This window comes from Trematomus bernacchii, unplaced genomic scaffold (genome assembly GCF_902827165.1).
Source record: "Trematomus bernacchii unplaced genomic scaffold, fTreBer1.1, whole genome shotgun sequence".
Lineage (NCBI taxonomy): Eukaryota > Metazoa > Chordata > Actinopteri > Perciformes > Nototheniidae > Trematomus > Trematomus bernacchii.
This window is the reverse complement of record NW_022987790.1, coordinates 796,093-823,977: the sequence shown is the minus strand read 5'-3', so window position 1 is coordinate 823,977 and position 27,885 is coordinate 796,093. Positions and strand designations below refer to the sequence as shown.

Genomic DNA, 27,885 nt, shown 5'->3' with positions numbered 1-27,885 from the left:
AAAACCATAAGAACTACATCTCCCAGATGCACGCTGGTCTTACGTCCTACACTGACGTCATTACGCCGCTAACGGCACGTTGACGCACAATCGCACACAGTAATGGCAGCGAGCGGTAAGAAGAGTGTTTTGCTCTCCTCTCTGGCGGACTATGGAGACGATTCAGAGCCGGACTCTGATCCAGAACCAGAACCAGAGGAGCCCGGTAACACTCTTTATGTTTATAGTTTGTTTGTTTTATTAAAAAGTGGCTGAAAACGCCCTGATATCGTATTTGCATGTGGAGCTAATGTTAGCTTCATGCTAACTTGGCTAACGTTAGTTTCAAGGAGACGTAAAAGAAACACACGAAGCTACAACGTTTAATGATACAACTACATTTCAGAGAGATATTTAAATAGTGTTTTTGCAAGACATGCGTTTTCCTGTAATTGGGGTTATGTTTTATAGGTTCATTTGATACCAACATCTTCAATTTAGCTTCAAAGCTGCTGCTACAGCCTTTACAAACTCACCTTACAATGTGCACCACAGCCTCCTTTCACATGTGTAACTTATAAACTATCCTATGTTTACATGTCTCTTCTCATGTAGTACAAGTCTAAATATCTGTTTCTGCTGTATTTTGGTATTTTATAGAATATCTTAATTATTCCAGAATAGTTTATATTGTGTCTTATTTGTGTTTTCTACTGTAGAAATTTGCTGTTTCAAGTTATTTTACGTTAATTTCTACTTTATTCCACATTTTAAACGAGATAAGATAGCTATACTTTATTGATCCTTAATTGGGATTTGTTTTCATTACAGCAGCATGTTAAAACAAAGTATAGCAGAACTAAAAAGGAACTTGTATGCAAGTTGAAATATGTAGACTATCTGACAAACACCATAAAGGCCCAACTTACAGCTAACACAATTTAAAAGTAGGATTCAAATATTTAATTGTATTTATCCGTTGTCATATTTTAACGCCTGAACACACGCTGCTGCTGTACCTAACATGTTCCCCAATTTGGCTTCAAAATGGGAAATGGACTGTACTTAATAGAGCTTTATCAGGTGTTCAGTAACTTGCCCAAGGACACATCAACATGTTAACTGCACGGACTGGAATCGAACCAACAACCTACTGATTGAAAGACGACACACTCCCTCACAGCCAAAGTCAATAATCTATCTATCCATCTAAAAGATACTGGTGTCAAAACTGGTTAGACGTAATGTTGTGACGCATATTTCAAAGCCAGCTGTCAGACATGCTGTTTCCCATCACGCTGTTCTTCGTGTGACAAAAGTACTGGACATAAAATACACACTGTTTCACACATACATGTAAATATATATATATCTTATATGTATATTTTAATTCATTTCTTATTTATAGTTGCTTAACTGTATATAATTGTGTGAATCTTATGTGAATCTGTGCTGTCCTGTTTTTCATTCTCACCCTGTTGAATTTCCCCACGGGGATTAATAAAGCTCCATCTTATCTTATCTTACAGGGTTCCCGCGGGGTCTTAAAAAGTCTCAAATTTGAAAAAAATAAAATAAGAAAAGTCTTAAATATGATTTAGAAGGTCTTTAAAATGATCGGATTGATTTGAAAGGTACTTCTGTGTTGCGATCACGTCTAAATGTCCGGGCTGCAAAGTAACTAGTACGGTAAGAGCCTTTCAGTTCCCCCCAACAATCTGTATTGAAATAAATCAACATGGAACCAGTCATCACTACCTTTGTTTCCCCCGGCCCCTTATCGGAGAACACCCAGCTAGTAACCTAGCAACCAAGCTTCGGCTAGCAGCAGTCAGAAACTCAGGTATCTTCGAATCTACTTACAAATAAATATGGGGAAGTGTAAGTTCAACCGTATTTGGTTGGAAAACATCGAATTTAGTGCTTTTTTTTCTTCAGGTTTTTGTCTAATACGCTAACACTACTGTTATGCTGTTACGTTCAGTCATCGTTGTGATGTTGAACGTGAATACATTTACTTTGAAAGTAATTAAGGGACGTATTTCTTCTTTAATAGCAATTTTCCTTCATACTTTCTTGCCGTGAAATAGGTCTTAAATTCAATTCAAAGTGGCCTTCTTCGAAAATGACATGCCCAGAACAAATGACTATCTTCCCTTCTAAAAGGGTTAAATTAATCATCTTTTTTCTCAAAGCAATGATAAACCTGTGAGTTGGATGTAGAAACGTCAGAATCAATATAGATTTTATTTTATTTTAAAGTAAATTCAGATTGAACATAGTAAAGAAATGTAAATGATAGTGTCCGTCCAAAAACAAAAACATTACTTATAGTGAAAACCACCCTTGAATGATGGGATCGGAGACTAAAAGCTTTAGGAATCCAAACTATAACATATAAGTACCCTGTATCAAAATTGATGTGACATTTGACCTTTTTTGAGAGGTTTAGCAAAAAAAAAAACACTTCTGGGGTCATTTGGGTGCATTTTCCATATCTCTGGCCCCCCTTGGTCGATTTTGATGATTGACATCTCTTTTTAACCGTTAGAGCCAATAGAATCGAGGGGAAGTTCCTAAAATCCATCTAAACATTACCCATTGGTGAACGAGTGAAGTGCAGCCAGAATGCCCAAAACCGGAAGCTGGGTTGTCGCTCTCATACACTCTATATGAAAACTCAGTTTTTGACATAAATATTACGATTAGGGATGCCAGCGATTATTCGATTTTTCAAATATTCGTCTCCATAATCGAAAATTATTTTTAAAATTCGATTTTATTTATATATTTTTTTATTATTATTTATGTTTTTCTTCTGGCTTAGTTTCAACCAAAATATAGACTAATGCTAATAATAGTAACGGGCCGTCTCCACGGCAGCGTTAAAAAATCTTGAAACGCTTCTGCCCATTCACTTTGAATGGGGTGACGTCACTTTTTTTCGCTTTCGCCGAAATGCATTGTGGGCAGGCGAGCGGAGATTCTCAGGATTTTCAAGATCCAAAGTTGAACAATGTTCAACTTTTGAAGCTGAGGTGGAAGCGTCAGCCAATCAAATCCCGTGTACGCAAATCTGACAGTTCAAGCTCTAGCCAATCAAACGGCGTGTATGCTGGGAGAGCCAGACCGCAGGTCATTTCCTCATATTCCAAAAAATGGAGGAGAAATTAACGGTAGCGAATCAATCACCCGGTGCTTTATGACCAGACCTACCGGGATATAAACCGGAGGAGCCAGGCATGGAGGGAGGTGGCAGAGACAGTGGTATGTTTTCGCCTGTTTTGGGGAGTTTATATCCAGTTTACTTCGGGCTTTTTGGCTTCGTATGTCGCGGGCGGGAGATTCATGTGATTGGTTGATCGCAAAAAAATCCCCAAGCTTCAGATACGCCCACCTCCAAGATTTTTTTAACGCTGCTGTGGAGACGGTCCGTAATAGTATTAATAATTGTAAATGGCCATTGATCACACCACCAGTTTGTTTTACTGTAAACTTGGAGGAAGCCAGCAGCGCAGAGTGCAGACTGCTGCTGCCTGCTACACACCGCCCCCCCCCCCCCCTTCTCCGTCACACGTGCGATTGATTTATTGGCGATATACAGAACAGGAACAGTGAGAACAACACAACTAAAGATGAACAAAGCGGCACGTTCAAAGAAGAGTTGGAACTACTTCGAACTGACAAGTGCAAATGCAAGCTCTGCGAAAATACTGTTTTTCCTCTCCCGCGCGCGGGGGGGGGGGGGGGGGCGGCGGTGTGGCGGCGGCGGCGAATAATCGATTAATATTCGCCAGGGCTGCGTTTTAATGCCATTGAACACAACTTTTGATCAGAAAACAGCAAAAGTAAGACGTCTTTGCCGCTTTGGCTCGGTAAAGTGAAGTTGTGTGTTGTCTGGTTTCGCCTTCGCTGCCGTGGGGGCTATGGGGCTTAACAGGTTAAAAAGCCTTACATTTGAGTTGGTGAAACCTGCAGGAACCCTGTCTTATCTTATCTTTCCCACAATCCTCCTCTCTCTCTCAGCAGGGGGGCGAGTCGGCGGTCTGGTTTACAGCTATGGAGACGACGACCTGAACCGAACTGAAGACGCTGAGGACAAAGTGTCGGGAGATGAAGAAAGCCGAGAGAGCAACTCGCTAAGTATCGTGAGTTCTGGATTTCTATTATTATTTTATTTGTATTATTCAACCGTAGCAAAACTTTGAATACAATGTTATAATTCATATCCATTGCATTGTGTTTTTATGCAAATAATTACTCTAAATGATTAAATCAAACTAACATTTAGATTGAATCGGATGTAATTTGATTTACATCCATATTCATTTATTGGGGAACTGTTCTGAAAAAAGTAGTTTGGATGCTTGATCCATAAAAAGTATACAACCATTGATTCACAACTTTGATATTGTCCATACTGTCACTTTTGCAGATTCTCCATTTAATTCTCGTAGTGTTCATCTCTTCTGCATTTCTGTTTTTATAGGATATTGAAGAATCTGACGAGGCGAGGGAGGCAGATGAAGTCGAGGTATTTAAACACGACATATTATTTTCATTTTCACATTCATATCAGTATGTAGTGTCTCTACTTTAAAGAGTCCTCTCCTGCTGATGTTCAGGTGTATATCAGTATGTAGTGTCTCTACTTTAAAGAGTCCTCTCCTGCTGATGTTCAGGTGTATATCAGTATGTAGTGTCTCTACTTTAAAGAGTCCTCTCCTGCTGATGTTCAGGTGTATATCAGCATGTAGTGTCTCTACTTTAAAGAGTCCTCTCCTGCTGATGTTCAGGTGTATATCAGTATGTAGTGTCTCTACTTTAAAGAGTCCTCTCCTGCTTATGTTCAGGTGTATATCAGTATGTAGTGTCTCTACTTTAAAGAGTCCTCTCTTGCTGATGTTCAGGTGTATATCAGTATGTAGTGTCTCTACTTTAAAGAGTCCTCTCCTGCTGATGTTCAGGTGTATATCAGTATGTAGTGTCTCTACTTTAAAGAGTCCTCTCCTGCTGATGTTCAGGTGTATATCAGTGTGTAGTGTCTCTACTTTAAAGAGTCCTCTCCTGCTGATGTTCAGGTGTATATCAGTATGTAGTGTCTCTACTTTAAAGAGTCCTCTCCTGCTGATGTTCAGGTGTATATCAGTATGTAGTGTCTCTACTTTAAAGAGTCCTCTCCTGCTGATGTTCAGGTGTATATCAGTATGTAGTGTCTCTACTTTAAAGAGTCCTCTCCTGCTGATGTTCAGGTGTATATCAGTATGTAGTGTCTCTACTTTAAAGAGTCCTCTCCTGCTGATGTTCAGGTGTATATCAGTATGTAGTGTCTCTACTTTAAAGAGTTCTCTCCTGCTGGTAGAGTGGCCGGCAGCCACAGCGCGCCTGGTCGGTAGATACAGCGTGCCGGGCTAAAATGCTGGTCACCTCCTTATGTAAACAAACACGCATGTAAACGGCAATTTATTGATGTCAGAACGTTATCAAGTTCATTTTTATTTATCGTACGATAAGTCAAATTAATTGCTTATCGCGACAGGCCTACTAACACCCAGAGAACACACTGCAGGAGAGGGAACTCCACAAAGAGCAGAACAGGGCCCCTTTAAAACTCTTTCACTGTGTTCACATGCAATGCAGGAGCATGATCACTAGATGGTGCTGTGGCTTTATTTAACTCGAATTATCCTCAAATAAAAACAATCAGACCACCTGCACACCACATTAACCCTGTGTGTGTGTTGGTGTGTGTGTGTGTGTGTGTGTGTGTGTTTTAGAGCTTCCTGTTACAGGTCAGTGAGGTGAGAGTGAGTCATTAACCTGACGATAAGAGAGAGGATGTCAGAGGGTTTGTTTGCAGTTGTTTTAACTGGTATTTCAAATGTGATATGACTCCCAATAATTAAGGGATATTGTCATTCTGGCATAGTTTATTCTCGTTTTTAATAAAAAAATCTTCAAGTGAGGCATTTTTGCAAGAGCATGCAATTCTCTGCAGCACATTCTGCTTAAATTATAAGTCAAAGAGAAAAGGCATTTGTTTGTATTTACATGTCTTTTAAATCATACTGCAATTCATCAAGGTGACAAAAAAGCTTAATTTGTATTCAAATGTTTTTTAATTATACTAACATGTTTAAAATCTATCAAAAAAGGATTCATTCGTATTCAAATGTACCTTAACTGATGCTTAAAGTCAACAATCTAACAAAAAAAGTCCTTAATTTGCATTAAAATGCATTATAAATGATCCTATATTTCATAATTCTGACCAAAAGGCCTTCATTTGTATTCAAATGTTTTAAGAGAGGCTATATATAAATTCAAAATGTCAAAGTTATTATTAAAAGCTATTTTTTGCGTTTTGCCAACCATGTGCCTCCTGAGATGTGGCTACAGCTCTGGAAAGCTTCACTAAACATCTAAACCCTTCTCAGAGTGTCCGCTGGCTATTAAAAAGTATTAAAAAGTATTAAAGGGCATTTTCCAAGGTCTTACATTTTGTAGCTTGTTTTCAATAAGTATATAAATTGTCCAAAGAGGTTGTATTCTACAGTCTGCCTGAATGTAATCATTGCGTAGGTGTGTAGTGTGATTCTGTGTAGTTTATTTATGGCATCCCGTTGGATTTGACGTCATCTGAACAGGACATCGCACGCTCACTGCTTGATAGCGCAACATCGTTACAGGGAAATGCAAGTCTGCGTCCAAATGGTTGGAAGATAAGGAGGAAGGACAATCAATACTGTATACAGTGTTTCCCACAGATCTGAAATATACTTGGGGGGGGGGGGTGAGACGTGCCGTGCAACAACATTAACATGAACCTTTCTGTTGGGCGCTTGTTAGCAGACCCTTCAAGCCATTGCAGAGCGAACAGGTTCAGGCAGGGCCCGTAGTGATAGCCCTATAGTTTAAATCTACTACCCACAAATAAACATATGGACATGGGTTACTATTTAAAAAAAATTGTAAATGTATTTAGGAAACTGTCCATGTGATTTTAAGTGGGGGTGGACCTCAAATCCTCTAGGGGCATGCTCCCTTAGTTAAATGCATCAATCTGGTGCACTTTGAGGGGAAATAAAGAGACTAGATCTATGGGAACACCTATATGAAACAGAACTGTATACATTTCAATAATCATAAAATCATGGCCATAACCAATAACATACCATTTCCAATATGAAAAAACACTGACACCCTCAAATGGAAATATGTGTTTACATAAATGGTGACCAAACCGTTTGAGACCCACTGAGAACTTCGACTAAGTTAACTATCTAAACACTCAGAGAGTCCTTTACCTCTCCTGAGGCCTGTACTACGAAGCCGGTTCAACATAACCTGGATATGTTTGAGTTAGCCGGTTGGCCCAATCCAAAACATACGCGATCTGGCTAAGCTGTACTACGACGCTGGTTATCAAGTGGATCGCTCAAGCCAGCCGTGTCCTATCTAGTTAGGTGCGCGTTCACATGAAAGGGGTGGTATCTGGAGCATTTGACCAATCACAAACATGGACAAGCGTACTGACAGCGCAGCGTCATACTTCCTGAATGAAAAGTGAACTTTAATATTAGTCAAATATGAAGAAGTTAAACTTTAAACATCCATGACTTAAACACTTTATCCAGGATCAAAGCCACATAGCTGCACCTGCAAGGTGAATACAGCTGGTAACAGAAAAAGCGTTTGAATGCGTACATTAACAGGTTTATGATATCACTGCCCCGTCTAAGACACGATCTGACTTTAATTACATTTGACTCCAGTGTTTCGTCAACTTAATGTGTTGCTTAAAATAATACTTCTGCATACAGTATGTGACACTGTGAGTGTTGCACGGCCAGATACGGCTCAGCTGACTCAGATAAGGAAATATATGATACATTATGATGTGATATGATATGAATGATAATGGGACTCATCTACGTCTGCACTCACAGTGCCGCGGACTGTACTTAATGTTACTCTGATCCGGTTACTTATGTTGTGGCAGATATTTAAGTAAGCTTTCTTAACGCTAATGTTATAATAGTCAGATTGCTCTGAAGATGGGAGGGGATATTCTATTAATGTTCACGTTCACACAGTCAGTTGATTTTTGCCGGCCGTCTTTCCAGCAACGGCAGTTTTTCTGTATTTCCTCTATCCCCTCTATCCTGTAATATGACTTGATAGCTTTAAACTCCGCACACTGAGCTCTGATTGGTCAGCAGGCGGTGCTTTCACTGAGTTGATCTCTTAGCCTGCAACCTAACCTCCTCCAGAGCAGGTTAGCCGCTCAGCATAAGTTACCATGGAGATCTAGCCTGCTAAAAAGAGAACCAGCGTCGTAGGACCGGAAAGCCCGAGTTTTCCCTGAAGTTAGCCGGCTAAGAGAAAATCCTGCTTCGTAGTACAGGCCTCAGAGCTGAGGTTATCCCGAGCTTGAATGACACACAGAGACCAATCAACGGCTTTGATTTATAACCTGTATGACAGTGACCATGTCGGCAGGCCACATCATGTAGACAGCCAGTCACCCAAAATATCCTCATGCCAGCAGGCCACTTAACAGGCCAGGCCATCGGGAAACCCCCCGGTCCCCCCGATGGCCAGTCCAGGACTGGGTACTTAGAAGGTGTTAAATCTGACCTCAGGATTCCTGCATATACCCTGCTTTATTCTCACCCTGCGAGCTCCAGTTTGTTATCCTCATGTGACCTCTGACTTGCTCTGGAGGGCATCTTAAAGTGAGCGGAGCTTCAGATGTGCATCAATGGACTGAAGAGTGTTTTATTGGCTCTTTCTCAAACAGCAGGTGCTCTTGTTCTCTTTCTCTCCTCCTCCTCGTAACTTAACCAGCTTTCTGGACATTTCTTCGATGTTTCCGAGCACTTGCTAGGTGACGACATGAGCCAGTGAATACCGGCTCTGTTCCTCTGTGTTTTGGCACAACAGGAGAAATATTTCAGAGACTCTGCAGCCCTCCTCCTGCAGAGCTCACTGGAGGCGGCCTAAAACCTGTGACCCACAAAAACAAGTATTTTAAAAGGCTTAGGATTCATGAATACCACAAAAAAAAAAACGTATTTGTATTTAAACGTCTTAAAAATTATAATGCAATTCATAACATCTGACAAAAAAAGGCCTTATTTTGCAGTAACGTGTCCTTTTAAATAATAATCGTATTTATTAATCTAATAAATGTTCTTTATGTTCGCTGTGGGAGAGACACTTCATTAAATTGTCCTGTTTCTGTCTATTTTTGTTTTTACAGATCTCAGAATTGGAAAAAAAGGACCCCAATGAGCTCGTTGGTGAGTACACACACACACACACACACACACACGCACTCGCAGTCTCATACACACACGCACACACACACACTCGCAGTCTCATACACTCGCAGTCTCATACACACGCACACGCACGCACGCGCACACGCACACACACACACACACACACGCACACGCACGCACGCACACACGCACTCGCACGCACTCGCACGCACTCGCACGCACTCGCACGCACTCGCACGCACGCACACGCACGCACACGCACACTCACACACACTCACACTCACACACACACACACGCACACTCACTCGCTCACTCGCAGTCTCATACGCACACACACACACACTCACTCGCTCACTCGCAGTCTCATACGCACACACACACACACTCACTCGCTCACTCGCAGTCTCATACGCACACACACACACACACACACACACACACACACACACACACACACACACACACACACACACACACGCTCACTCGCAGTCTCATACGCACACACAGTCACACAGTCACACACAGTCACACACACAGTCACACACACAGTCACACACACAGTCACACACACAGTCACACACACAGTCACACACAGTCACACACACAGTCACACACAGTCACACACAGTCACACACAGTCACACACACAGTCACACACACACACAGTCACACACACACAGTCACACACACACACACAGTCACACACACACACAGTCACACACACACACACAGTCACACACACACACACAGTCACACACACAGTCACACACACTCACTCGCAGTCTCATACACACACACAGTCACACACACACACACTCACACACAGTCACACACACAGTCACACACACAGTCACACACACACACTCGCAGTCTCATACACACGCACACACACACACACTAGGGATGTCCCGATCCGATCACGTGATCGGGGATCGGAGCCGATCACGTGATTTTCACGTGATCGGGGATCGGGAGAAAAAAATCGGGGATCGGATTTTTTTTTTTTTTTTTTTTTTTTTTTTTTTTATAAAATATTTTTATACATTTTATTTAATGTTACAAAACAAAAATGACCATGTTCACGTCTTAAAGTCATCCTGAGGCCTTAGTTTTGGGTTAAAATTACACATCATGTATGTGTTGCTTCTTTTGGGCTTGTTTTCATAGACCTGGTTGCTTATTTCTCTCAAATCTGGCAACAGAGTGGGCGCAGTGTCTAATAGTAGCAGTAAGCTAACAAGAGGCTACGTTCAGCTGGTGCCTCGGGAGTCGGGACAGAGAAAATGTCAGGAGTTTGGAAGTATTATAAAATTGAAAGCGAAGGCAGTGTAACAGCCAGATGCAATGTTTGCAAGGCGGAGGTTCCGCGTGGTGGAAAGAACAGAGCTACGTTCAACACGACCAATCTAATACAAACACCACCAACAACAACACGACGAGTACACAGCGGCCACTCAGGTAACGGCACTGAAACAACCGACACTTTCAGAGACTTTTAAAAGGAAAGAGAAACTGCCCCAGAACAGTGAAAAGGCCAAAAGAATAACAGCCAAGATAGCTGAATTCATCGCGTTGGATGACCAGCCGTTATCTGTTACCTTTTTTTTCCTCTTAATGCATTACATAAAGATCGGATCGGGAAAAATCGGTATCGGCAGATTGTCAAAATCAAATGATCGGAATCGGATCGGGAGCAAAAAAAGGTGATCGGGACATCCCTAACACACACACACACACACACACACACACACACACACACACACACACACACACACACACACACACACACACACACACACACACACACACACAGTCTCACACACAGTCTCACACACACTCACACACAGTCACACACTCACACACAGTCACACACAGTCACACACTCACACACAGTCACACACAGTCACACACAGTCACACACAGTCACACACTCACACACAGTCACACACTCACACACAGTCACACAGTCACACACAGTCACACAGTCACACTCACACACACTCACACACAGTCACACACACACTCACACACAGTCACACACAGTCACACACAGTCACACACAGTCACACACAGTCACACACAGTCACACACAGTCACACACAGTCACACACAGTCACACACACACACACACTCACACACACACACACAGTCACGCACACACACACACACTCACTCACACACACACTCACACACACTCACACACACTCACTCACACACACTCTCACACACACACACACACTCACACACACTCTCACACACACACACACACACACACTCACACACACTCACACACACACACACTCACACACTCACACACACACACACTCACACACTCACACACACACACACACTCACATACACTCACACACACACACACTCACACTCACTCACTCACACACACTCACACACACTCACACACACTCACACACTCACACACACACACACACACACACAGTCACACACACTCACACACACAGTCACACACACTCACACACACAGTCACACACAGTCACACACACTCACACACTCACACACACACACACACACTCACTCACACACACTCACACACAGACACACACACACACAGTCACACACACACTCACACACACTCACACACAGACACACACACAGTCATGCACACACACATACACACACACACACACACAGACACACACACACACACACACACACAGTCTCATACACAGTCACACACACACACACAGACAAACACACACACACACCCACACACACCGACAACACCCACACACAGTCTCATACACACACACACACAGTCACACACACACACACACACACACACACACCACACACACACAGTCTCATACACACACACACACACAGTCACACACACACACACACACACACAGACAAACACATGATGCATGTAATAAAGCAAATATAAAGTGGGACGCTGCGTAACAATCAGACTTCTACTCTTCATTGTGTCAGCCGGGCGTTGGTGCGGTGAAGAAATGATTCACAGTGAGTTATAAAAGCCTCTTTGTGTTTCTGGTTATGACCCAGAGAGCCGGCAGGGAGTAACGTCCGGCAGGTGAAGGTGTGTTAGAGACCATCAGACAGGAAGTGAGTGATGCAGGGAGCGGCTTGATAAACACCTTAAAGCTCCCCTATTATACTGTTTCTCATCAATATATCACAGGTCTCAGATATATACAGAGCCTGTCTCTGATTGGCTGAAACACCAAACAGATCATTGCAGCATTACCCATAATCCCCTCTGTTTCAGCCCTGTTTCCAAAGTGCTGATTCTCTGTCTGTTACTTTAGATGAAAATAAGGAGCCCCTCCCCACGCCCCTCTGAGAGACATTTGGTTACAAAGAACTCAATGGTGCTCTAGGAGGAGATTCAGGTGATAAGGGGGGGGGGGGGGGGGGGTTACCTTGGTTGCTGATTGGCTAATGGTTACACAAGACAAAACATCGTTATGACATCACAAAGTGGCCAAAATCTGATCAGCTCATTTTCAGACAGGTTTTTATAGAAATGGATCAAAAAGAGAGAGAATCTTTGTTCCTGAAACTTTCAGAGTCTCTTTCCACAGAGGGGACACATGTTGATGAAGAAGAGACATGAAGAAGAGGGGACACATGTTGATGAAGAAGAGACATGAAGAAGAGGGGACACATGGTGATGAAGAAGAGACATGAAGAAGAGGGGACACATGTTGATGTAGAAGAGACATGAAGAAGAGGGGACACATGTTGATGTAGAAGAGACATGAAGAAGAGGGGACACATGTTGATGTAGAAGAGACATGAAGAAGAGGGGACACATGATGATGAAGAAGAGACATGAAGAAGAGGGGACACATGTTGATGAAGAAGAGACATGAAGAAGAGGGGACACATGATGATGAAGAAGAGACATGAAGAAGAGGGGACACATGTTGATGTAGAAGAGACATGAAGAAGAGGGGACACATGTTGATGTAGAAGAGACATGGAGAAGAGGGGGACACATGTTGATGTAGAAGAGACATGAAGAAGAGGGGACACATGTTGATGTAGAAGAGACATGAAGAAGAGGGGACACATGTTGATGTAGAAGAGACATGGAGAAGAGGGGACACATGTTGATGTAGAAGAGACATGAAGAAGAGGGGACACATGTTGATGTAGAAGAGACATGGAGAAGAGGGGACACATGTTGATGTAGAAGAGACATGAAGAAGAGGGGACACATGTTGATGTAGAAGAGACATGAAGAAGAGGGTACACATGTTGATGTAGAAGAGACATGAAGAAGAGGGGACACATGTTGATGTAGAAGAGACATGAAGAAGAGGGTACACATGTTGATGTAGAAGAGACATGAAGAAGAGGGGACACATGTTGATGAAGAAGAGACATGAAGAAGAGGGGACACATGTTGATGTAGAAGAGACATGAAGAAGAGGGGACACATGTTGATGTAGAAGAGACATGAAGAAGAGGATTTAGCATACTAGGTGCCCTTTAATATCAAAGCACTAACGGATCACAGTCTGCTGTTTGTACAGGGACACATTATTGTTCTTTTTTTCAACGCAGGATTGCACAAAGAAATTAAGTCTTTTATGGTACACGGGTAAAAAAGTGACAAAGTGCATTTTTTTAAAATTTGGCAACAGGATGTGCACATAATGACTCAGAATAACCTCACATGTGTTGCAACGAGGGAGCAACACTGATTATAATAATTAAAATAATATGTCTGCTTAATGATGCTCATAAAAAACACGGTTTTATTTTGAAGGGATGTCTCCAAGTCTCCAAATAACACATGATAAATCTGATAATCAATATCAATAATTCTTATATGATAAAATACACTATAATCATCTAGTGGGCTGTTGTTGAGAAGGGTTAAGGTGCGTTCACAGCGGACATGATTCAAAGGTTTATTATATAACCTCGGATGATTCGCAGCGAAGATTCCTCGTGTCACTCTCACTAGACTCCTAGTGTCACTCTCACTAGACTCCTAGTGTCACTCTCACTAGACTCCTAGTGTCACTCTCACTAGACTCCTAGTGTCACTCTCACTAGACTCCATGTGTCACTCTCACTAGACTCCTAGTGTCACTCTCACTAGACTCCTAGTGTCACTCTCACTAGACTCCTAGTGTCACTCTCACTAGACTCCATGTGTCACTCTCACTAGACTCCTAGTGTCACTCTCACTAGACTCCATGTGTCACTCTCACTAGACTCCTAGTGTCACTCTCACTAGACTCCTAGTGTCACTCTCACTAGACTCCATGTAGATACCAACAGAATATACACATTTTGCTGGTTTTAATTGTTATCCATGTATCAAAATGAACCCGAGATAACTACATACTGATACCGGTTATTACATTTTTTTAAATTAATGCTTTGGCCAGTGTGTCTGCAAGATAGCCGGCGAAAAAAGACTTGAATATGCGGCCACCCCTTGTCTTTGCAAAAGCACTATACAAATCCCATTTATTATTATTATTATGCGCACCATTATAATTTTGTACTATTATTCATTCATATATTATTTCAGTAGTTGTTGCAGCAGTGGGCGGCAGCGAATGAAGTATGAAGGGAAATGCATTTAGAGAAACATTTAAAAAAAAAAGCCGTCTGCAGTGTGACTCACAGCCTGTGTGTGTGTGGGTGTGTGGGGGTGTGTGGGTGTGGGTGTGTCAGTAAATGTCAGTGTGTCTGCAGGCTCTTTGTCCGTGCACTGAAGGACACACACACACACACACACACACACACACACACACACACACACACACACTGTCCAGAGGAGAGGCACAGAGTGTCCGTTCTTCAGACAGATGGTATTTGTTTTGGGTAGCAGAATATAACCCGGTCTCAGTTTCCTGACAGTTCTGAGGATTTATGAGGATATTCCTCTGAAGCTGAATTTATAATTAAGGGATATTTTAGGGTTTTTCACACTTCCTTGTTTGTCTCTTTACGGTATGTCCACACGGTAGCGTCGCGTTGCAGCTTGCCGGTGGGCGTGTCTGGCGTGCGACCAACAACCAATCACATTAATCTCCCGCCCCGGACACACAGCACGCGGTTTGATTGGCTAGAGCTTGACCTGGCATTTTGATTGGCAGACGCTTCCGTCGACGCTTGAAAAGTTGAACATTTTTCTCAACTTTTGAAGCGAGCAACGGACCCACAATGCAGTTCGGCAAAGCGTGATGTCACCCCATTCAAAGTGAATGGGAAGCGTCTCTGTTGAAGCACGCAACGCTGCCGTGTGGACGTACCGTTAGTTTTCCCAAGTCTCCTTCATGTATGTGTATATTTTTATTAACACATTATCAACAACAGTACTTTTTCATTTTCTCCCCAAGCATAAAACGTTTTCTCCATACCTTAACTTAGGGCTTATGGAGTGGACCCCCCCCCCCAAAAAAAGACCATGGAAATTGTCTCCTTTATTTCTCCCTCATTTTCTCAAACAAGTTGCATCTTGATTTCTTTTTTTGTGTGTTTTTAAATTACAGTTTGTCAAACAAAGCCTCAAAATCATGATCAGATTAGCCCAATGTAAACCCTGCTGCAGCTACACTGTGTAATTTACTGCGACAGTGTGTGTGTGTGTGTGTGTGTGTGTGTGTGTGTGTGCGTGTGAGAAATACCAGGCAGTGAGTCATCAGACTTGCCTCATCAGGTTTTCTATGGTTGGAGGCTACAGTATGTTCTGTGTTTAAAAAATGATATATGCTTTTAAAACTACTTGCATACTGATCATCAAACAGAGAATGTAGAGAAACGGGAGAATAAAGATAAATAAGGAATTATAAAAAAAAAGCACTATCAATTATAATAAATGATCTAAAATAAGGCCTCATTTGGTGTTCAAATTGAATTACATGGTCCTAAAAAATATAATGATTACTCAAAGAATAAATCCTTATAAAAAGTCTTAAGTATTTTCATATCGCACTATTTATTGCGGGGAAATCATCCTTTAAAAAAAACTGTGTGTGGACTTGCCTAGTCTCGTTTTTTTATGGTTGGAGGCTACAGTATGTTCTGTTTTTTTTGTTGTTAAATACAAGCTGTTCAAACTAGTTACATGCATGGAGCAATTTATCTGAATCCATTGTTGGCTGTCAGAAATCTGTGTGAACCTGCACACACACGCACACACACACATGTGAGGCGTTGGTTCGTGTGTCTAGTCGGCAAAGGCGACGCCCTGCTCCTCGTTTGATGGAGGGGTCTTAACTTTCCAGAATAAAGGAGGTCACGGAGCTTCTCTGTGGTCCAAACTGTAAAGAGAGAGAGAGAGAGAGAGAGTGTGAGTGTGTGTGTGTGTAAAGAGTGTGTCGCCATATTCTTCGCCTGCTTTGTGGTGCTTCCACATTTTCCACTTTTGTGTTGGTACTTCCGGTTAAAGCGTAAATATGCTGTTACCTTGCAAGAGAAACATTTTCAAGTTTTTGAATGGGCATTTAGTATTTTGGAAATGTAATAGATTGATATTTTTTACATTACCGTTATAACACCCGTATTACTCCATGTTACATTGTTACACTGTTATTTGGCCATTTTATACATGGACACAGTCAAATGCCTGTTTCCCCCACGGTTTCAAAACCGGTTCAAGTAAAAACACTTTAACAGGTAGGATTAATGGTGCCCTTATTTTGTTTTTTTAACCTTAGCATTTGGCTCAAACTGTAACAATATTTATGACAAAACACTAAGAATCCCTTTGACCTAAAAGACAACGCTTCAGAAAAGCATCTGCTCATGTCCCGTCAAGTTCGTACTCACACACACACACAGCCCTTATACACATACGGTGATTGATGGCTCTGATTTGGATGTTTAGTGTCACTGAAGTATTCCTGGCCCGCAGACAGAGAAAGTGCAGCAGCAAAACAAGGGCTGGGTCGAAGGGAGGAGGTGAGGATCCTCCCTTCTCACCTCCTCCCTCCTCCTCCTCACACGCCCCAGCAGCCCCTCCCTGCTCTCAACACACACTCCTATAAACCAGCTGCACACGGACGCTTCAGGAATCCAGCAGCAGAGATATCCCACACTCAGCCTCTGAGTGTTTGTTTACAGTGCGTTTAGGGCATTAAATATATTGTTTTGGAGTCAAAATAAACACGTCATGCTGCAACAGGTTTAATGATTGTTGTTGAAGTATAAGAAAAACTTAATTCACTTTCATTACATGCTTATTGGATACATGCACAGGCGATTTTTCTTCATCAATTAATCAATTAACTTAAGATGGCCCTGCTAGTCTGTGTCCAGAACATGAAAATGTGATTTATTTGCAAAAGAAAATGCAGCTGTATCAGAGTTCCTGCAGATTAATAACAAGTATTAAATATTTGTATTGAAATCAAATGGTATTACATATTTTTTAAATGCCAATTAATCTAAAAAAATAAATCCCTTATTTAAAAAAAAAAATGCAAAATAAGACATTGGGCTTAAAACAGCTTTAAAAAAAAAATCCTGACATATTGCAGATATTGTGCCCCTCCCTAATGTTCCTCCCCCTCCCCACATATTCCTGTTTCTACTATCAAGTGTTTTCTCAGGTAATCCTCACTCTGCATGTAAAGACATGCCATTAAACATGTCTGTAACGTATACAATGTGCTTTAAGATTTGAGAATAAGAGGACCATGAAAAACAGATGACAGTTCCTGTAAAAACAAATCCAAATATCGTGCAGTATCGTTCATACCCTACTTTTTAAAATACTGATTTTTATTGTATTTGTACTCCTCCTCACGTTTGCATGTGTGTCTCTCCTTCAGCTCTTTTCTCGGAGAAAGTGAGGAACATGTCCCCCGACGCCATCAGAATCCCCCCCGAGCCGCCGGGACGCTGCTCCAGCCAACTACAGGTACACACACACACACACACACACACACACACACACACACACACACACACACACCTCCACCTCCACCTGCTGCCTAACACACACTTCATCCTTTAAAGGTCTCCTATCATGCAAAATGCACTTTCTGATGTCTTCTCTACATCACCATCAGGGTTCTTACGGTCATTGAAAACCTGGAAAAGTCATGGAAATTCAAAAAATGCTAATTCCAGGCCCTGGAAAAGTTATGGAAAACAATATTTTTCCCAAAGTTTTGGAAAAGTCATGGAAATGTAACTGAAGTTGCATCAAATATAATTTATATTTTATCTAATCGCCGAAATAGTAATACTATAATGATAATAAATACTGTATCGTATAGTAATGAAACTTAAAATGGCATTTAACTGACGAGGTGTTTTGCTGTTGAGAGATTTGAGTGGCTTTAGCGTGTAGAAGCTAGTAAGCCTATTGGATTTGTTTTAGATTAGGCACAACATGTTTCAGATGCAGACCTTATTTTCCTGTTCCATGTTCAAATAAACCATTTTCAGTGGTACCGCTGAGAAAGAGTCATTTCTTTGGTCATGGAAAATTAGGTAAAGGTCCTGGAGAAGTCATTGGTGAAAAAGTGTATGAACCCTGCACCATGTGTCCCCGGTGTATCCCCGGTGTGTCAGGAGACTCACAAAGTGATGTCTTCTCTACATCACCGTGTGTCCCCGGTGTGTCCCCGGTGTGTCCCCGGTGTGTCAGGAGACTCACAAAGTGATGTCTTCTCTACATCACCGTGTGTCCCGGTGTGTCCCCGGTGTGTCAGGAGACTCACAAAGTGTCAGGAAATAAACCCCTCTCTCTTTTCCTCCGTACCCACGTCTCTAAAAACGGGGGAACAACGGAGCTGATCCAGATTTGCTGCGTCACGACGACATTACTAAAATGTGGGCGGGCTTTACACCCACGGGCCAATCAGAAACGTTGCTGTCAGAAACAATGAGATATGTTCTGGAAGTAATATGGTCTGTGTTTACATTAGCATGCTAACACTCAGAGCTAACCTGTACTGGAGAGAGTATGTGTGAAGAAGCAGGAAATCAAAAGGAACTCACCTCGTGGTAAACCTGAGAGAGAAAAAGAGTTTGAGCTCCGTACTGTTTCAGAGAGAATCCTTGATGTGGTTTGGAACATGATATGGAGTTTAGTCACGGCAGCGTTTAGCTGAGTTTCTGCTGGGAGAATTCTTTTAAAGCTACTGACCCAGAATCAGCACTTTAGTAACAGCTGGAAGAGAGGGGGATGAGGCTGATCTGTTTGGTATTTAGAGCAAAACACTTCATAGACGTGTCTTTTATATCTGAGAGCTATAATAGGGGACCTTTAACTTACACACACTTCCACCTTTAACTTACACACACTTCCACCTTTAACTTACACACACTTCCACCTTTAACTTACACACACTTCCACCTTTAACTTACACACACTTCCACCTTTAACTTACACACACTTCCACCTTTAACTTACACACACTTCCACCTTTTGGAGGAGTTTTTCAAAATAAAAGCCCCCTCATCCATAGACTAGTCATCTCAGTGTCTAATTAACCCGCTTCTCCTTACCAAGTGAATCATTTTCCCTCGTTCCCTCTGGGGTAGGAATTAAGTTCTGGTGGCAACATAAATCCTGAGACGCGCCCCTGTAATTAAACCAGAACTCACGTCAGAGTCATCTTCTTTTTAATTTCACTTCTCTCTCTCTTTGCTTTGCATAAGCTGCAATAAGGTTTGCTCTGTGAGGATCAGAGGCAGGTCCGGACACACGGCTGGGTCTGATTCAGAGTGTTAGTAATCTCAATAAAAGTCTGCAGAGCCGCACCTTTTAGAGATGATCACCTTCTGATTCACCTCCAGCAGGAACTCTCTGGATATCCCTGCCCCGAAGGCACATGCTTAGAAAACGCTGCAGACACATCTGCTCATTATTTGCTGAAATGCATCAAACCTGTGATCATCTAACAGGGTGTCCTTAAGCAACCGTGCCACGATGTTGCTATGGTGATATTGTGCTATGTGTGTTTACTCAAAAATAAAACCGGCCTTTACAATAGTCAAACAAATCAAACAAACGAGGCAGAACTCAAATCAAATAATAAACAACTTAGTCCGAGGCTTGTGTAACTTTAACGGTTACAAACGGTGCCTCGACGGCGTCTTCACACAGGTTGCCCATCTGTCTTTTTATAGGCTGGTGGGAATTGTAGTCCTTCATACGGTCTTGACTACAGATCACAATTAGATGGCACTGGTTCTAACGTAAACGCAGATTAGCTAGACGTCTTAATGCATTGTGCACAGCAACAAACTGCAATTGTAAACAAAACCTTGTCTATTTGTTCTTCATAAAGCAATTCAAAGTGCTTTAAAAAAAAAACATTTATTAACAGCAATAAGACAAAATGCAACAAACACACAATTAAAATGATTTGAAAAACTAATAAAATAGAAAAAGACAGTTTTAAAATAGATTTCTTCTCACACCACTTTTTATTATATATTACATTATATTTTACAGTAAGTTGGCAGATATTTCCCATGTCAGCAGCGTTCCCTCCTTCCTGTCCCCACGTGAGCTCATTCATCACGTCTGTGTTGAACCTGGTCGTCAAATATTTCCCCAATGCATCAGAAACCGCTTTTCTACAATAGCTCCATTCACGGCCGCCACGTGCAGGTTCTGTTTATCTGCAGACATCGACACTGTGTCCTGCCAAATGTGCTAGGGTGGAGGAAGATAATTTGATGACCTGTTTGTTTTGAAACAGGACAAGATCCACAAGCTGTACGAGAGGAAGCTGCAGGGAGACTTCGACACAAACAACCACATCCAGAAGAAGAAGGAATTCAGAAACCCCAGGTATGCACTCGACTGAGGAGACGATAAAAAATGACCTAGTTAGGAGGTGACGGCCAGATGGTGTCCACATAATCTCTTACATAATGCTTCAATGTCAGGTGTTACGTTCCCTCCTAAACTACGGGTACAGAGGGAAGTAACAAAAGGGCCCACCAGACAATTTACACAACAATCTTAAGGTGACTAATGGCGCAGTTCCACTACAGCGCGGAGCTCGCTTTAAGCGTGCCGTGTCGTGCCGTGCCCGTTTTTGGTTGCGCTTCCACTAGGCCTAGTTCCGGCCCGGGGCCACTTTTTCCCCTCTTTTCTGGCCCGACAAAATTGTGGTTCTATCGGGGCCAACAAACAGGGCTGAGTCGGGCTGAGTATGCTAAACTAGAGAGAGAATCGCTGGCAAGGGGGCTACAACTACAACAAGATGGACATATTTGACCGTGATTTAATTGTAATACACGTTTCAAAATGATGCCGAAGTAACAACATACTGATACCAGTTAGTAAAAACCATGAATTAATGCTTTGTCAAGTCTGCAGACAGACGGCAGGCGAAAAACCTTTTAAAATGCGTGTTTTCTAAATGGAGATTGGCTAAGCTAACGCAGTATATGCTCCGACCGTCCACACTCACAACAACGGCCTATACAGACATAAATAAAGCAGCGACTGTATTCACCATGACACAGACAGTCTGTGGTTTGTACTTGTTTAACTTTTGTCTAGTTTCTGAACATATATGAGGAGCTGTGAGCTCTGAGTGCTAACAGCTAACGGCTGTGTTGTGTTTCTGGATTTCTCATTGAAGATGACGTCACGGCTCCGCCTACACTGCGTTACTATAGTAACTACCCCAGTTCCTAAACTGTAATGGAAGCGCAGCATGAAGTGAGTCGGCCCTGTTAAGGCCCAACGCGGCCAAGCCGTACCGAGCCGTACCGAGTGTGGCCGAGGCCGACCGTGTAGTGGAAATGCGCCATAAATGACTCTAACTCAGGTCATGTCTGAAATGTTTCTTGCGTCACAGCTCAGGACACATGTTACAAGGAAACAGACATTGAACACATCACAATCACTGTAGAAAATAACATGTTTAAAGACACTATAACGTACATTTGACCTGGGATTTAACCAGGAGGTTTTGTATCAAATTGTGAAGAAAATACAGAATATTTCGATATTTTTGGCTTTTTTTATTTATTCAAAGGTCAGGTCATTTAGCATGAAAACGAAATCTTAATTCATTGCAGAGTTTCGCTGCCATTTGGGTAAAGAGACCAAAGAAAACACATCAAAATGGATGCAATAAATGGAGTTATTAACTGTATTGAGGATGACTTTGCTGCTTGCATATTGAGTGAAGAGGCCAACACACATTCACAGTTGTAATAGTGATGAACTCAATTGGATGTGAATGAATGCGACTATTTTTCGACTTTCTTTCACTTTTTTCGTTCACTTTTTAGGACATAAAGCTTCTGAGTCAACATTCGTACAAATAAAGCGCTATACCTCTAACGGCCCGTCCACACAGCAGCGTTAAAAAAAATCTTGGAACGCTTCTGCCCATTCACTTTGAATGGGGGTGACGTCACTTTGCCTCACTTTTCGCCGAACTGCATTGTGGGAAGCAGAGCGGAGATTTCCAGGATTTTCAGGATTCAAAGTTGAGCAATGTTCAACTTTTGAAGCTGAGGTGGAAGCGTCAGCCAATCAAATCCCGTTTATGCAAATCTGACCGTTCAAGCGCTAGCCAATCAAACGGCGTGTATGCTGGAAACATGGAGGAGAAATTAGCGGTAGGGAATCACCCGGTGTTTTATGACCAGACCCTATTTACCTACCGGGATACAAACCGGAGGAGCCAGGCATGGAGGGAGGTGGCAGAGACAGTGGTAGGTTTTCGCCTGTTTGGGGAGTTTATATCCACTTTACTTCGGGCTTTTTTGCTTCGTATGTCGGGGGCGGGAGATTCATGTGATTGGTTGTTGGTGCCTTGCTCGCAAAAAATCCCCAAGCTTCAGATACGCCCACCTCCAAGATTTTTTTTACGCTGCTGTGTGGACGCTCCGTTACACAGTCACAAGATGGAGGAATCATACATCCTGTCATGTACAAAACACTGAGTTTTCTCTCAAAATTCAGATTTTCTCTCAAAATTCAGACATTTTCTCAAAATCTAAAAATCCAGATTTTTTTCTTAAAATCATTATATTTTTTACTTTCTCTCAAAATTCGGACTTTCTCTCAAAATTCAGACTTTCCGCCCACCTCCAAGATTTGTTTAACGCTGCTGTGTGGACGCTCCGTAAGTCTCCTTCATGATGAAGACATATAGTGACGTTGCCGATGTTCAAAATAACAAACCACTTTTTCTTTCTTGTTTTTTTGTCCAGCATTTACGAGAAGCTCATTCAGTTCTGCAGTATAGACGAACTGGGAACAAATTACCCGAAAGACATGTTCGATCCCCACGGCTGGTCGGAGGACTCGTACTACGAAGGCTTAGGTAAGCTCAATCAAACCTTCATCTTCTTCACATTTCTGTGCAACTATACGTGACAAACACTCATGGCTTCTGTGTCTTATCCCTGCAGCCAAATCTCAGAAAGTGGAGATGGACAAACTGGAGAAAGCCAAGAAGGAGCGCACCAAGGTGAGTTTCAAAACAACAATAAGAGGATTTTAAACGTTTTTTTGTGTCTGCGTCAAGGGCAAGTCTCCACCAGCTGAGGTTAGGTTATTTACTTTTCGTCAGACTTACGCAGAAATCCACATTTGCCAAGTTCTGCTCTCGTAACTGCAGCTGCCCGTACGTGTTTTTCACACCTTGTCTAGATTTAAAAACACCTGAGTATGTCTTTATTTTTGCCAGATAGATCCTGCTGACTAATCGTTGAGAGGTGAAAGAAGCTCAGCATCGTACGGTAGAAACGAGACGTGAATGAACACGTTCCCTCAGGATCAGATTTATTATTCTCTGCTGTGAAGGTATGCAGGCGAGAGCAAACTGAAGGGATAGTACAGAGGCTTTAAAGAGTCCCTATCAGTATGTAGTATCTCTACTTTAAAGAGTCCCTATCAGTATGTAGTATCTCTACTTTAAAGAGTCCCTATCAGTATGTAGTATCTCTACTTTAAAGAGTCCTCTCCTGCTGATGTTCAGGTGTATATCAGTATGTAGTGTCTCTACTTTAAAGAGTCCTCTCCTGCTGATGTTCAGGTGTATATCAGTATGTAGTGTCTCTACTTTAAAGAGTCCTCTCCTGCTGATGTTCAGGTGTATATCAGTATGTAGTGTCTCTACTTTAAAGAGTCCTCCCTGCTGATGTTCAGGTGTATATCAGTATGTAGTGTCTAGTATTAAAGAGTCCTCTCCTGCTGATGTTCAGGTGTATATCAGTATGTAGTGTCTCTACTTTAAAGAGTCCTCTCCTGCTGATGTTCAGGTGTATATCAGTATGTAGTGTCTCTACTTTAAAGAGTCCTCTCCTGCTGATGTTCAGGTGTATATCAGTATGTAGTGTCTCTACTTTAAAGAGTCCTCTCCTGCTGATGTTCAGGTGTATATCAGTATGTAGTGTCTCTACTTTAAAGAGTCCTCTCCTGCTGATGTTCAGGTGTATATCAGTATGTAGTGTCTCTACTTTAAAGAGTCCTCTCCTGCTGATGTTCAGGGTGTATATCAGTATGTAGTGTCTCTACTTTAAAGAGTCCTCTCCTGCTGATGTTCAGGTGTATATCAGTATGTAGTGTCTCTACTTTAAAGAGTCCTCTCCTGCTGATGTTCAGGTGTATATCAGTATGTAGTGTCTCTACTTTAAAGAGTCCTCTCCTGCTGATGTTCAGGTGTATATCAGTATGTAGTGTCTCTACTTTAAAGAGTCCTCTCCTGCTGATGTTCAGGTGTATATCAGTATGTAGTGTCTCTACTTTAAAGAGTCCTCTCCTGCTGATGTTCAGGTGTATATCAGTATGTAGTGTCTCTACTTTAAAGAGTCCTCTCCTGCTGATGTTCAGGTGTATATCAGTATGTAGTGTCTCTACTTTAAAGAGTCCTCTCCTGCTGATGTTCAGGTGTATATCAGTATGTAGTGTCTCTACTTGGACATGTTTCCATGTTTTAATGTTCAAAAAGCTTTTTATTTTTCTCATACTGCCTTTTCACCCTCTGTCTGAAACCAGAGCCCAGTCTGTTCTGATTGGTTAGCTGGCCGGCTCTGTTTTGATTGGTCCACCTCATAGAGATGTCCCGCCCCTTTGCCTATCACTACAATGTGTTGAAGCGCTAGCCAATAGGAGCACTAGTGTTGCATAGCGAAGTCTTTATGATACATAATAATAACAGAGACCTATTTATGTGCCCTTGATGCGGTTGTTGTTTCAAAATGGTTTCACATAAAACAAAACTTTTATAGTATTCAGTGTGTTTCACAGATTGAGTTTGTCACGGGGACGAAGAAGGGCAACAACCCCTCGAACACAGCGGCCTCCACCAACAGCAGCAACACCTCCACCACGTCTACAGGTAAACATCCAACACAACAAGGCAGAGGAATCACCTGACGTTTATTTGCATCTCAGAAGAAGAGCGTTTTGTTGACTCACATATTTTGTTGTTTTTGTCCCGGTAAAAACGTCCTGGACATCTGGATCTTACGTTATCAGAGACAAGCGTGTTACTTTAGCATTTAGCTCGTAGCCCCTTTCTCCTATTTTACAGAAACACAAACGTAGTGAATTTTTATTGCTGCTTTATATGAGTGGTTCTGTTTTGTTTTTGAGAGAATAAGATCTTTGTGGATAATTCGGCATCTGAAAAAAAAACTCCTGAATAACTGGTTCTTATTATTAGAGGAACAATTGTTACGTTAGCTTTTAGCTCGTAGCCCTTACGCCCAGTATCCCATGCAAATTACACATTTTTATCTTGAAAACTGCTTTTTTTTCAGTGTTTAAACCAGTTTTACTTACAATATCTGTTAGTTTTGGAGAGAGGGGCACCTCTGTGGATGATCCAGTTAAAAGATCCTGAAAAATAGTTTATTTAAGATGAGAACAGATAAGATGGACCTTTATTAATCTCCGTGGGGAAATTCAGTAGTTTAAATAGCAACAGGGTGAGAATGAAAAACAGGACAGCACAGATCACACCAAACTAAAGATGAATAAAATCAAAGATAAAATACAATTATATACAGTTAAAGGTAGGGTAGGTAAGTTTGAGAAACCGGCTCGAGATACACTTGTTGTTATATTCCATGGAATGCTCTTAACATCCCGATAGCAATGAATATCTGAAGTGCTTTGACAAAAAATACATTAAAGAAATATCATGTGTGGAAGCTGTGGTACTGTAAAAAGCACGACCAATCATCTGAGCCGGCCCGGCTAAAATAACTGGATGGCCTACCTGCCTGTCAGCCTTCCATCTGTGCACAAACTTATCTCGTGCCCTCATTGGTCATGTGTGTGTTGGAGGAGGGGCTCTGTAAGGAAGTGGCACATTTTTTCCGGCTGTGTATTTTCAAAATCTAGCGCACTCGAGCCGGTTTCTCCAAAATTACCTACCCCACCTTTAAGTTAAAATAAGAAATGAATTAATTGAACATACATATTTGGTTCATATATACATATTTACATGTATGTGTGCCGGTTAAATGTTATTGTGAAAACAATAGCTAATGCTAACCAGGAGAAGCTAACTGCAATGATACGCTACGCCATTATTGTGTTGTGCTGTTATTGTTTTGATGGTCAACTAACAGCAGAAAAATACATATTTGAAGCCCTTAATCATCCCTTCCTGTTCCTTCCTGATCTCACGTGAATCCCTCCTGTGTGTTGTTTGTCCTCAGAGGCCCAGAAGAGGAAGAGTAAATGGGACTCAGCGATCCCCGTGACTCTTTCCCAGCCCGCCGCCATCACCACCAGCTCCTCGTTACCGGCCGTCGTCTCCGTCACCACCACCGCCAGCGGCACCAAGACCACCGTCATCTCCGCCGTGGGAACCATCCTGAAGAAGGCCAAGCAATGATCTCCACTACAAGAAGAACAGGAAGCTGCAACACCTGAGTTTAGGGCTGGGAGATGTGAGGAACACTCAGATATCGGGACGTTTTCGGACTTCTTCGATCGATATTTGAGTCACAAAGTGATTACACGATGGAAATGTAGATAAAAGCTCATCAGTAATGTGGACTCTCAAACCATGAAAAAACACCTCTTACGATATCTTAAATCCATCTATGTTATCCATTCTTGTATCCAGATGTCGAGATAACATCGGTGCGTTTCCCAGCCCTTCCCTGTACTCATTATAAATGTGAGAAAGATCAGAAAGCGGACGAATGACAATATGGACTCTCAATGTACGTTTTTTACCAACCAACCAACCAACTTCTAAATACCCTCACATCTAAAGACTATCTCCTGGATTGTATATCTTCATTTTTATGTCATTAGTTTTGTTCCAGTATTTTCTTGCTTACTATAGTGGTTTTATGTCATTGTAGTCGAACACGTGCATCATTTATTCATTTGCATGTTGACTGACCTGTTAGGTAACACTTTTTTTAGCTTGTACATATTTGATGCTAAGGTGAATAAATGGATCAGTTGTTGCCTTTTCTGTTGGATTATTGCTGTCGCTTTTTGTCTTTTCCACGAATATTTATGAGCTTTTTTACTAAGATAAGAAAAGATGGACCTTCATTTAACCCTGTAGGGAAATTCAGGAGTTTAAAGCACATCAACAGAGTGAGAGTGAAAATTAAAAAATATAAAGTAACTGTTAAAACAAGATATCACAACAAGTAAACGTTGATAATTAGTACTAATGAT

General features: G+C 41.8%; 1 protein-coding gene across 4 annotated transcripts; it reads left to right on the top strand.

Annotated features, from left to right (window-relative positions):
• Positions 1-58: 58 nt before the first annotated feature.
• Positions 59-27,678, top strand: sap30bp (SAP30 binding protein). Of its 4 annotated transcripts, none has more exons than XM_034149653.1 (10): positions 59-205; positions 4,006-4,127; positions 4,469-4,513; positions 9,245-9,284; positions 18,068-18,156; positions 20,957-21,048; positions 23,439-23,551; positions 23,640-23,698; positions 25,480-25,570; positions 26,901-27,678. In XM_034149653.1, exons 1-10 carry the CDS (start codon positions 103-105, stop codon positions 27,077-27,079), a joined length of 933 nt encoding a protein of 310 aa, XP_034005544.1. In that variant the 5' UTR covers positions 59-102; the 3' UTR covers positions 27,080-27,678. The 4 variants fall into 4 exon arrangements, with proteins under 4 accessions (XP_034005544.1, XP_034005542.1, XP_034005545.1 ...); XM_034149651.1 differs by having other exon boundaries at positions 25,468-25,570; XM_034149654.1 differs by having other exon boundaries at positions 65-205; positions 4,009-4,127.
• The last annotated feature ends 207 nt before the right edge of the window (positions 27,679-27,885 follow it).

Coding starts and splice junctions, on each gene's coding strand:
- sap30bp (XM_034149651.1), top strand. CDS start 103: ATGGCAGCGAGCGGTAAGAAGAGTGTTTTGCTCTCCTCTCTGGCGGAC. Junction 4,514..9,244: donor GGGAGGCAGATGAAGTCGAG/GTATTTAAACAC, acceptor TTGTTTTTACAG/ATCTCAGAATTGGAAAAAAA. Junction 21,049..23,438: donor AAGGAATTCAGAAACCCCAG/GTATGCACTCGA, acceptor TTTTTTGTCCAG/CATTTACGAGAAGCTCATTC.